This window comes from Mastigoproctus giganteus, chromosome 12 (genome assembly GCF_048544385.1).
Source record: "Mastigoproctus giganteus isolate SK-2022 chromosome 12, ASM4854438v1, whole genome shotgun sequence".
NCBI classification, from domain to species: Eukaryota; Metazoa; Arthropoda; class Arachnida; order Uropygi; family Thelyphonidae; genus Mastigoproctus; species Mastigoproctus giganteus.
In genome coordinates this window covers 157,371,330-157,384,488 of record NC_143586.1, presented here as the reverse complement: position 1 = coordinate 157,384,488, position 13,159 = coordinate 157,371,330, and the positions used below count along the sequence as shown (strand labels likewise).

Sequence of the window (13,159 nt, the reverse complement as noted above, 5' to 3'; positions counted from 1 at the left end):
GCCTTGCTAGTGTGTGAGTGACCAACCCACAAATTCCAGTCAATATCTGGGAAATTAAAATCCCCCATTATAAGACTCTCTGATTTACTGGCCCATTCTATTTCCCTGTACAGTATCTTATTATACTCCTCAGAGTCATTAGGCCTATAGCACACTCCTACTCTCAATTTTGATTTACCTATACTTATGTCACACCAAACTGACTCGACACTGCCCTGTCCATCAATGTCGACTGGCTTCACTTCCTTGGATTTTATGTGTTTTTTAACTAATAGCATAACCCCTCCTCCCCTCCTGTCCTGTCTATCCTTTCTATACACACTGTACTCCCCAAATTCCAGTTCTGCATTCCTTATATCTGTGTGACACCACGTCTCTGATATCCCAACAATATCTGCCTTTGATGTTTTGAGCAATACCTCAAATTCATCAAATTTATTTACTAAACGCATTGGTGTACACGCAAGTATACATGCACCTGTTTCTATTCTTAGCTACCCTAACACAACCCATGTGTTTACTTGTATCGCAATGACTTCCAGCAGTCTCTGAAATATCCTGCATCTTGTTTTTCAGGCTTCTGCTCATTCCAATAGAAGCAGTGCAAGAATCTCTTTCACCTCTGCCAGTGGCTACTGTTAACCCATTAGTCTTTGTCTCCCCCCAAGCTAGCAGTTTTCCGACCCACCTAACACTGCCTCGATAGCATCAGCAAATATTCTTGCACCCTTTCTATTTAAGTGTATCCCATCCCTGTAGAAGCAATCTCTCCTGTTAACAAGTACATTCCAGGCTGAAAAAAATTCTACCCCTTGAGCCTTGCACAATCTTTCCAGGGCCGAATTGATCGACAAGGCTCTCATCATATACTCCCTCCTATTGTGTCTTTCCATAGTGTACCACAAGTGCTCTATGGGATTGATATCTGGGGGAAGTTCGGAGGCCAATTGATATGCTGAAAGTCAGAACTGTGTTCCTCAAACCATTTCTGCAACAAGTGCCCGATGGCTCGGTGCATTGTCATCTTCGAAGACACCATCCCATTCGGGGAAAAGTGTAACACAGTCAGCAAGCAGCTGCGATAACGGAGACCACTGATACGTTGTTCCACCTGCACCAGGAATCCAAGTTCTTGCCAGTAAAACATGCCCCCACACACCATACAATTGCCTCCACCAGCCTGAACTTTTGATACCATGCATGATGGATCAAGAGCCTCATGTTGTTGAAGCCAAATCCGTACATGACCATCCACGGTGTGGAGTGAATAATGTGACTCATCTGACTAGCACACCTTCTTCCGGTCTTCTAACATCCAACTTGCATGCTCTTTGCACCAAGAGAGTCTTTTATGCCGATGAACCTTGGTTAGGAGAAGATGCAGTAGGCGTCTGCTAGTATAGCCCATACGTGCCACATGCGATGGAGAGTCATGCCAGATATTGCTCGGGGTTGACCCATGTTATATTGGGTAGTCAACTCTGCAACAGTGTTGCGCCTATTCGTCTGTACAAGTTGTCAGACCCGGCGCTCACCTCTAACATAAACCTTTCGTTGAGCTTTGCAGTTTTGCTGTCGGGTACTTGGACCATTTTGACAGCAGTCCTGGTACACTTTAACTAAGGCGGCTCTCAAACACCCCCACTAGTTCAGCCGTTTGGAAAAATCGAGGCACCAGCTCATCGAGCACCTACAATCTGTCCTTTATCAAAGTCTGATAAATCCTTCCCGTTACCCATCACGTTCAAAATTTTAATACCTACTGAACCACTGACACCTTATCTATGCTACGTAGTGTCGACTAACTCTGCACTTCTGTACCTCACATGGTCAAATGGTCACATTCAGTTTTCATACGGGTGGTCTTAATTCAGTGATCACTCAGTGTATATAACATTGTGAACATGCAAAATATCAATTTATATAGCTAACCACCAAACAAGGAGACAATAATCTATGAAGCACTGCCATCTGGATGGTAGCACTCAGCTGAGAATAAGCAACAACAGTCTTCTCTTCTTGGGAAACACTCTTTATTTGAAGTGTAATGAGTAGAGAAACTTGTTATAATAACATGGTTAGGCAGGCAAAGACAGATTATGAGAAATCTTTGGCAAAGGATGCTAAGAAAAACAGCAAGGATTTCTTTACTTATATAAACTCTAAAAGGAAGGGGATGAATCTGATTGGTCCACTTGATATCGATGGTTCGACTGTTGATGATCCTGCTCAGATAGCAAACAAACTGAATGAGTATTTTGCATCTACATTCACATGAGGAGTTATTAAAGTTTGAAAATGCCACAAGGTTATCAAATTGTAACAGGGTGCTTAATGATTTTGTAATAACTGAGAACAAAGTGGAGGAGAAATTGTTGAAGTTAAACATAAGAAAGGCACCTGGGGTGGATGGGATCTATCGAGTTATATTAAAGGAGGCTGCAAAGCAACTAAGCAAACCCTTAGCCATAATTACGAGAGTATCCTTGGACTCAGGGGAGGTCCCCACAGACTGGAGATGTACAAATGTGTCCCCAATTCACAAAGGGGCATCGAAGGGTGACACAAGTAATCACAGACCAGTTAGTTTAACTTCTGTTCCGGGTAAAATAATGGAGTCCCTGGTTAAAGATGCATTGCAGGATCATCTAGACAAGACTGCACCAATAATTCAGACACAGCATGGGTTTGTTAAGGGAAAGTCTTGTCTGACAAATTTGATAGGATATTATGATGTGGTTACAAAGGAACTGGATGCAAAAAATAATTTTGATATCATATACTTGGATTTCAGAAAAGCTTCTGACACTGTTGTGCATGGAACACTACTGTACAAATTGGAGCTGAATGATATTAAGGGTAAGTTGCAACAATGGATAAAATGACGGTTGAGTGGGAGAAGACACAGGGTGGTAATCAATGGGTGCTGCTCTTTGTGGAATAATGTTATTAGTGGAGTCCCACAGGGTTCGCTCTTGGGTCCACTGTTGTTTTGTATATTTATCAATGATACTGATGAAGGTATGTCAGGCTTAGTATCAAAGTTTGGATGATACAAAGGTTGGCAGGGTTGTTAATGACAGTAATGGCAGTGTGTTACTGCAACAGGATCTAGAAAATTTGGGCAGATGGGCTGAGAAGTAGCAACTGAAGTTTAACATTGACAAATGCAAAGTACTGCATATGGGTAGAAGTAACTCCAGAGAAACGTACCAACTGTGTGGTACTACACTTAAAGAGGTAGAAAATGAAAAAGACCTGGGAGTAATTGTGCAGTCAGATATGAAGTTTTCTGAGCAATGCAGACAGGCTGCCAGGGCAGGTCATGGGGTATTGTCAATGATATACAGGAATTTTGTTAGCAGGGAAAAGGAAGTGATTGTCCCTCTGTATAAGGCAATGATCAGGCCTCGCCTTGAATACTGTGTGCAGGTCTGGAGGCCTCATTTTAGGAAGAATGTAGATTTGCTTGAACGTGTACAGAGAAGGGCAGCAAGACTGGTGAGGGGAATGAAGGGATCCTCTTACCAGGAGAGGCTTAAGTCCTGCAAATTGCAGCAGCTGGAGACTAGGCACCTCCGAGGTGTATAAGGCCTTGAATGGGTTGAGCACACTGAATTCTGATGGAATTCTTCCACTTGTTCAGATTACAAACCTAAGGGAGAATAAATTGAAATTGAGGAAGGACAGATGTAGAATAGATGTGCAGAAATTTGCCTTTAGCCAGCGGGTGGTTAATTGCCTGAACAAACTTCCATCTGTTGTTGTGGAAGTTGATAGATTAAATAAATTTAAGGAGGAACTGGACAAATATTTAGAGGGGATTTTTTTGTAATTTTTTTTTTTTGGCTGATGTTGCATAAGCTTATACACTTGCTCTCTTGCATCACATGCCACTACTACTACTACACGAGATATTCAAATAATGATGCTGTTTTTGCAAACTGTTTTTTTTTTGTAGATATATAAATTGATGATTTACACTATTTACAATGTAGTTATATGGATTCTCATAGCCTGGTTGTTCTGTTCTGTAAAATTTACAGAACAAAGTTTAATAATGCAATGGTCTTAATTCTCATGGCAGAACAAATTTGCCTTTGTAATTAGTTTCCCTAATATTGCACCACTTTCAAACAGTTGGTCTGGCCAAAAGGTTAATTGGTATTTGTTTAAAAGATGAGATTACGGAGATTGTTTCAGGACTAACTGGTCCTTCATCAGAAATTTGGTGGTCTCTAATGCCAATATGCAAACAAAACAGTTTAAAGAAGTTCAATGTGAGCTGCCAAGCAATATAAAAAATGAGAGCTTCAAGGTTGTAATGTAATTAAAGCTACCTATTTTGTCTGAGCACTATCAACAGAGAACACCTGCTATTTGACGAGGAACTAGATAGTTAGTCCAGAACCAAGCTATCATAGCAGTCTCATCTTTTGAATAAATGAATAATCAGCTTTTTGACAAAGCCATCTCTTTGATAGTAGTGCAATATCTAGGGCAACTCATTGCAAAGGCAAGTTTGTTTTGCTGTGTGAATTAAGACCAGTGCATTATAAATAAACTTCATTTAAACTTCATATAAATAAACTTCATTTAAACTTCTTTATCAATGAAGTTTAAATCCTGATAGCTGCAAAAACAGAAAAAGGACAAGATGGTTCTGTAAACATAGGTAAGTTTGTTCTGCTGTGTGAATTAAGACCAGTGCACTGTTAACGAAGTTGAGATCCTGATGGCTGCAGAAACAGGTAAAGGACAAGGTAGTTCTTCAAACATCTTATAATTTATCTAAGGCCATATAGTTATAGCTAGACGTTGAATTTCTCTTTTTTAGAAATATCTTTTATTCAGTAAACTTCATAAATTAACATGAACTGTATTTATAAATTACAGCATGAGCACATAGAGTTTCAGTGGACTGGTGAGATTTGGTCACTTTAGAACAAATGATAGTGAAAAATGATAGAAAATGTCCAGTGTGGGTACAGTTGCAAAACTGCTTCAGAAAATATATGGTTAACCTCTTAACTGAACAAGAACTTACTAACATGCACAAATTCCACATAACCAAGGTTTTTTTTTTTTTTTTTTGTCACTATTACAACTAATCATATGACTAAAGTAGAAAATAAAACTACAAGCAGCTCAAGATCACTCACTTGGCTTCTAACTGCTAACACTGTGGAAGAGAAAGTCAAGTGAGTGATCATGAGACACCAGTTTTTGTTTTTTTTTTTTTCTCTCCTCTATAGTAATAAAGGAAATAAAAATGAAACTAAGCAATATTTGTTATTACATGCAAGAAATTGAAATTCTAACTGCTAACACTGTGGAAGAGAAAGTAAAGTGAGTGATCAAAAGCAAAACCCAATGTAACAGATAATGATGATATAATTTTTAATTCATTATAATAATTATTCCTAAAGAAAAATTGTTTATTTTTTCTCATTCTGAATTCAGATTTTTTTTTTTTTTTTTTTTTTTCTGAAGCACTTCATTGATATTCTGACAACATTTGTTATGACTATGATTAGTTGTTTTTTCTTTACATTTTAAATACTGGAATTATCTTTTAGTTACTATAAATGTTTACAGATGTAAACATGCTTATTTGTTAGTATTCACTGAATTGTGCTTCTCCGAAACTGCACCACCACTATTATACTTCTCTAAAAGCCACAAATTTTTACAATTTGGCACCTGTCAATTCAGGAGGATGTTGAATTTTAAAGAATTTACTGTAAAATATAAATCACTTGACAAATTAATTCTGTTTTCATCTTATTCATTACAACAGTGTTTTAATTGTTAGTTCGGTGTGAATATTAAAAATTACTGCTGGTTTTTATTTTATAGTTCAATGTGTTTTATGAAAATACTTTGCTATTTGATATGGATGGAAGATCTGAATATTCCATCTTTAAGGACTTTTAATCAGATCAAACCTAAAACTAAATTATATACCAAAAATTTAAATGAACTTTATCCAAAACATACTTGGAAGTAGTTTTTCTACATCAGGAATATTTTCATTTTCCACTGGAACTTCAACCTTATTTTGATCATGGTAAGTTTCTTGGAAGGATCCTGTAAATTCTATCAGTTTTCATTTCTTAAAAATCTCAAAGTGAAAAAGATAGTATATTATATCAGAAGCATTTTGTAACATATGGAAAATATACAACAAAATAAAATCATCACAAATTTTATAAAACAAAAATAAGTGTTTTGGAATACATCAATAGTGAAACAATAACTTTTACATTTACTTAATATTTTGCAAATACGTTTATATTTATTCAATATTTTGCAAATACATTTATATTTATTCAAAATACAGTAAAATCTTATACTTTATTAGCATAGTTGTGACTTGTAACTAAAATATTTATATTGCATATTAATAAATCCATCTTTAATTTTTATTTTCTTTACACTTGGTAGTAGTAAATGATGAAAGAAAGCAAGCTTATAATGCATCAGCCAAAAAAAAAAAAAAAAAAAAAAACCCCTTCCATATCACCTGTCCTTCCCCTCCAATAATTTGTCTAGTTCTTTCTTGAATTTACTCATGCTACCACAACAGAAGTTTGTTCCAACAATCAACCACTGGCTTGAGACAAACTTCCACACATCTATCCTGCAACCATCCATCCTCAATTTAAATGAATGCCTCTCATTGTGTAGTCTGAGCAAGAGAAAGAATGCCATTAGCATTGAGCTTGTTTAATCCATTCAAAGCCTTAAATACTTCAATCAGGTTGCCACATAGGTGCATAGTCTTCAGGTGCCACAACTTGCAGAACTGAAGCCTTTATTGCTAAGACCACCCTTTCATTCCCTTCACCAATCTTGGTGCCCTTCTCTGCACCCATTCCAGCAGAACTACGATTTTCGTAAAATGAGACCTCCTGTACTCAAGGTGTGGCCTAAACATTACCTTGTACAATAAGCATAATCACCTCCTTACCCTTGTTAGCACAGTTCCATTGACAAATCCATATAAGCCATTCTGGCAGCCTGACGTATATGAATTGTGGGTAATTGTGCAGTCAGATATGAGATTCAAGCTGTCATACTGAGAAGAAATCCCAAAAATGCTTTGGTCCTTTACAATCCAGACTGCCTCAATCCCAGGTTGAAACAGTTGTTGGAAAAGCCAGCAGCAAAACTATTAAGCATGATATGCCTTCATCATATTATTAATAAATATAGAAAACAAAGATGGGCCCAGCACTGAACCCTGGGGAGACTCCACTAATAATATCAGTAACCACTCTCAACCATTCATTTATCCATAGCAGTAACTTACCCTTAAAGCCACATTACTCGAATTTATACAGCAGTCTGTTATGTGCAATAGTTTCATTTTCTGCCTACACCAAAGCTCGCAACAATTGTAAAGCAGTTATTAACCAGTCCAAACTAGAGTTTGAACAGGCTAAGAGTAGAAAACTTGCTTCTTGCCCTAATGGTAGCCGAGCATTCTGGTCTCTTGCCAAAGCTATTGGCCGCAACTTTTGCCCATCTCTGCTCCCACCTCTATCCAAACCAGATGGTTCTGTTGTCACTTCAGCCAAGGATAAAGCTGACCTGCTAGCATCCCATTTTTCTTCCAGCTCATGTATTAATGATCTTGGTAAAACACCTCCCACCATTCCCAACATGCTCCATTCAATGCCTCCTGTGGTCTTCCGTCAAAAGGATATCAGAAGGATTTTGATGAATCTTGATGCTAAGAAAGCTCCAGGTCCTGATGGTATTTCTCCACTTGTTCTCAAAATCTGTGCTCCTGGACTTACTCCTATTCTTTGCCGCCTTTTTCACTTTCTTATTCCAAAGGTGTTTTTCCTTCTGCTTGGAAATTTGCTCACATCCAGCCAGTTCCTAAAAAGGGTGACAAATCCCTCCCATCCAATTATCGTCCCATTGCAATTACTTCTACAATTTCTAAAGTATTGGAGAAATCAATTAACCCCCAACTCTTAAACTATCTAGAAACCTTCCGTCTGATCAACGATTGCCAATATGGATTCCGTCAGTGTCGATCCACTGGTGATATTCTGGCTTATGTTACCCATTTATGGACTAATTCAATGGAAAGGTTCGGTGAAACACAAGTAGTTGCTCTTGACATCTCAAAGGCTTTTGATCGTGTTTGGCATAAAGGTCTTCTAAACAAGCTTCCATCTTATGGTTTGCCAACTGTTTTTAGTAATTGGTTATCCAGTTTTCTCTCTGATCGCTCACTGAGGGTGATGGTAGATGGCTCTCTGTCTTCTAACTTCTCCACTAATGCCGGTGTCCCCCAAGGTTCAGTTCTTTCCCCCATTATTTTCCTCTTGTATATCAATGACCTGCTTCCATTGACAGGAAATCCTATCCATAGTTTTGCCGATTATAGCACATTGCATTCAACTTTCCATTTTGAGAAACCTTGTCCTGCTCAATCAGCTTCAACTTCTCGAAAATCTGCTACCAATTCCTTAAATGCCAATCTTCAGGTAATTCTCCAGTGGGGCAAAGACAACTTAGTTGATTTCAACCCTTCTAAAACTCAGTCTTATATCTCACAAAAAGGATTCTTCTGCTCCTATGCTTATCTTTAGTGACACTCCGATTTCTAGGCAAACTGATATATCTCTTTTGGGGATTACCCTGACTTCTAATCTCTCTTGGCACAAGCACATTACAAATACTGCTTCCTCCACATCTAAAAAACTTGGTTTTCTCTTTCGCTATTGGTGTTACTTTTCTTCCAAACAGCTGCTCACTCTGTATAAATCGCAAATCTGTCCTGCCATGGAATATTGTTCCCACATCTGGGGTGGTGCCCCCAAAACCTCTCTCAGGCTTCTTGATTCCATTCAGAAGAGGGCAGTTAGGTTAATTAATGATTCATCTCTAACAGAGTCTCTCCACTCGCTTTCTCATAGACGTACTGTTTCTGCTGCATGCCTCTTCTACAGATACTTCCATGGGCACTGTTCTTCTGAATTGGCTTCTATAATTCCTGCTCTCTCTTTCAAATCAGTCCGAACACATGCCGCCACCACCCAACATCCATTTACTGTCCAGCTTCAAACCCACAGAACCAACTTTTCATCTTCCTCGTTTATTCATTCAACTGCCGTTTTCTGGAACAACCTTCCTTCATACGTATTTCCTGAAAATTACAATCTACAGAAGTTCAAGTCCAATGTCAGCAAATATCTTCTTTCGTCTTCTCAACCTCCAACCCAAGCATGGTACTAAGTACTATAGGTTCTAATACCTCTCGTGTTTGGGGTTCACATAAAAAAAAAAATAATAAAATAGTATTAAAAGCTTTCTTGAAATTCAAGTATATGATATAAAAATTATTTTTTGCATCCAGTTCTTTTGTTACTGCATCACAGTATCCAATCAAATTGGTCAGACAAGATTGCCCCTTTAAAAATCCATATGACTGCAGTATAATTGCATCTTTCTAGATGGTCCTGCATTACTTCTTTAACCAGCATATTATTTACCCCTTGAACAGAAGTAGTAGTGGCATGTGATGCAAGAAAGCAAGTGTATGAGCTAAAAAAAAAAAAAAATTTCACACAACCATTCCCTCTAAATGTTTGTCTAGTTCCTCCTTAAATTTATTTAACCTATCAACTTCCACAACAACAGATGGAAGTTTGTTCCAGCAATTATCCACCAGCTGGCTAAAGGTAAATTTCCGCACATCTATTCTACATCTGTGTTTCCTTAATTTGAATTTATGCCCTCTTAGGTTCGTAATCTGAACAAGTGGAAGGATCCCATCAGAATTCGGCGTGCCCAACCCATTCAAGGCCTTATACACCTCAATCAGATCACCAAGTAGGTGCCTAGTTTCCGGCCACTGCAATTTGCAGAACTTAAGCCTCTCTCGGTAAGAGGATCCCTTCATTCTCCTCACAAATCTTGTTGCCCTTCTCTGTACACGCTTAAGCAAATCTACATCCTTCCTAAAATGAGGCCTCCAGACATGTATGCAGTACTCAAGGCATGGCCCGACCATTGCCTTATACAGAGGGACAATCACCTCCTTTTCCCTGCTAGCAAAATTCCTATATATCATTGACAAAACTCCTGACCTGCCCTGGTAGCCTGTCTGCATTGCTCAGAAAACTTCATATCTGACTGCACAATTACTCCCAGGTCTTTTTCATTTTCTACAACCTTAAGTGTAGTACCACACAGTTGGTACGTTTCTCTGGGATTACTTCTACCCATATGCAGTACTTTGCATTTGTCAAGGTTAAACTTCAGTTGCCACTTGTTAGCCCATCTGCCCAAATTATCTGGATCCTGTTGCAGTAGCTAGCACACTGCCATTACTGTCATTAACAACCCTGCCAACTTTTGTATCATCTGCAAACTTCGACAACAAGATTAAACAACAGTTTAACTGTTGTTCAATAGTTAAACTCTTAAAATAACTGGTAAATAATAATAATAACTGGTAAAATTTGGTATTTTATGCTATATCTATTGAATTTGTATATTCTCAGACAAATGTAATGACAAATCATTTCTGATGGCATTAATCTGTTCTGACTAGTAATTTTATCTGTTTTAAATAAATAAATATATTTTAAATTAAAATTAAACTTGATAAATACCCAGGAGCTGATCCTGTGAAAGGAAAGTTCATTCATCTGCTTATTTTGACTACTCTATATAACATATGATAACAATAAAATATTGTTATGCTACATGCTCCAATTTTCACAGTAGTCTTTAATGTGGAATGGTATCAAAAGCTTTTCTGAAATCTAAGTATACGTTGTCAAAATTATTTTTTTCATCCAGTTCCTTTATTACTGAGTCACGGTACACTATCAGATTGGTAAGACAAGAATGCCCATTAACAGTCCATGCTGTGATTGCTATGTAACTATACTCCTAATACTGTATAAGTATATTGGTACTATTTGTAATTATAGTGCCATTACAGAGATGACCACTTTAGATATTACTGTCTCTCCATAACTAGGCACATCACTGTAGTGTCTGAGACGACATAGTGATGAAATATCACTAGGTCGATCTCAAGCGATTGATGTGGAATTTACTTAAATATGTAACTACCATAAAGGATAAAGGGAAGGGTTTTTGCTTTCATAAAGGAATAAACAGTGATTTCAGATATTTTTTAAATTCTACAGTGGGACTGACAAATGATCAATTAATCTGTATTGTACATAAAGGTATGATACAATGTACCCATCACGGCATGATGCCAGGAGGTTTCAAATGGATGATACCAAAAACAATTATTAAATGGAAAGTACTCAGAGAAATAATAATAGACGCTACTAGGCTTTTCATACCAAAACTAAAAATACTGTTCAAGGGTGGGACCTAAATAGATGTCAGATGAATTATTCAGACATGTGGTAGAAAAGAAAAATGCATGGGATGCATATAAATTATCAGGTGATACAGAAGCCTATGATAGATATAAACTAGTATGCAATCAAGTCACAAAGGAGGTTAGGCAAACCAGGGTAATTTACATGAAGTCTCTGGAAAAGAATGTAAAAAAAATGCAGCAAAGACTTCATTACTTATATTAACAGTAGAAGAAAGGGGTTTGAATTACATTGGTTCCACTTATTGACAGACTGAAAAGGCATTTTGCATCTACATTCACACATAAAGAATTCTTTAGGGAGGGGGGGGATGCCAAAAGTTTATCAAACTCTCACAGGGAGCTGAATGATTTAGTGATAACTGAAAGAAAAATGGAAAAGAAACCGTTGATGTTAAACATAAAAAAGGCACATGGGGGATGCGATCTATTCAATTACATTAATGGAGGCAGAAGGAAGGTAAGCAAACCCTTAGCCATAATCATGAGAGCATTGCTGGATTCAGGGGAGGTCTCCCTGTAGAGTGGAGATGTGCAAGCATATCTCCGATTGACAAGGGAGGGATCAAAGGTTAACACGAGTAATTACAGCTCTATTACAAGGGAAAATAATGGAGATTGGAGTGCAATTATATGTCAGTCAAGCCATGGGTTTGTTAAGGGGAGATACTGTCTGACCAATCTGACTGGATACTATGATGCATTGGCAAAAGAACTGGATGCAAAAAATAATTTTTATATCACATGTTTGTATTTCAGGAAAGATTTTGATATTGTTACACATAAAAGACTGCTGTACAAACTGAAGCAGTGTGGCATTAAGGGAAGGTTACTGCTATGGATAAAGGGATGGTTGAGTGGTTATTAATAAACACTGCTCTCCATGGACTAATACTGTTAGTGGAGTCCCACAGGGTTTGGTGCTGGGCCCATTATTGTTTTCTGTGTTTATTAATGATATTGATGAGGGTATATCAGACCTAATGTCTAAGTTTTCAGGTGATGCAAAGGTTGGCAGAGTGGTTGATGACAGTAATGAAGGCATGATGCTGAAACAAGGTCTAGAAAAATTAGGCTGATGGGCTGAGAAATGGCAATGGAAATTTAACATTGACAAATGAAAGGTACTGTATATGGATAGCTATAATCTCAGTGAGTGTAGTACCACATAGTTGATAACATATCAACTATGTGGTACTACACTCAGGGTAGTTGAAAATGAATGGGGGTAATTGTGCCACCTCATATGAAGTTCTCTGAGTAGCACAGATGGACTGACAGGAAAGCTCATGTGATTTTGTCAATGATATACAGGGATATACTCTCAGGTGACTAGTCTTCAGAAGCTGCAATTTGCAGAACTTAAGCCTTTCTTCATAAGCGTCTTGTTGCCATTCTCTATACTTGTTCTAGCAACTCTACATCCTTCCTCAAATGAGGCTTCAAGACATGTACGCAGTACTCAAGGTGTGGGTGGCCTGACCATTGCCTTATACAAGGGGATAATCACCTCCTTTTCCCTGCTCACAAAATTCCTGTATATCATTGACAAGACCCCATGACCTACTTTGGCAGCCTGTCAGCACTGCTCAGAAAACATATCTGACTGTACAATTACTACAAGGTCCCTTTGATTCCCCACTACCCTGAGTGTAACAACACCACATAGCTAGTACATTTCTCTGGAGTTACTGTTACCCATATGCAGTACTTTTCATTTGTCAATGTTAAACTTCAGTTACCACTTCTTAGCCCATCGACCCAACT

At 37.8% G+C, this 13,159-nt stretch overlaps 1 protein-coding gene across 3 annotated transcripts in view; it reads right to left on the bottom strand.

Moving 5' to 3' along the window:
• The window catches only part of LOC150077535 (uncharacterized), a 441,090-nt gene that overhangs the window by 178,071 nt on the left and 249,860 nt on the right, over window positions 1–13,159 (bottom strand). For 2 of the 3 annotated variants that reach the window (XM_090386301.1, XM_090386302.1), the window contains exon 9: window positions 6,001–6,099. In XM_090386301.1, coding sequence (XP_090242427.1) covers window positions 6,001–6,099 — 99 coding nt within the window. The remainder of the gene's footprint in view (window positions 1–6,000; window positions 6,100–13,159) is intronic. The other variant, XM_090386303.1, reaches the window with a different exon arrangement.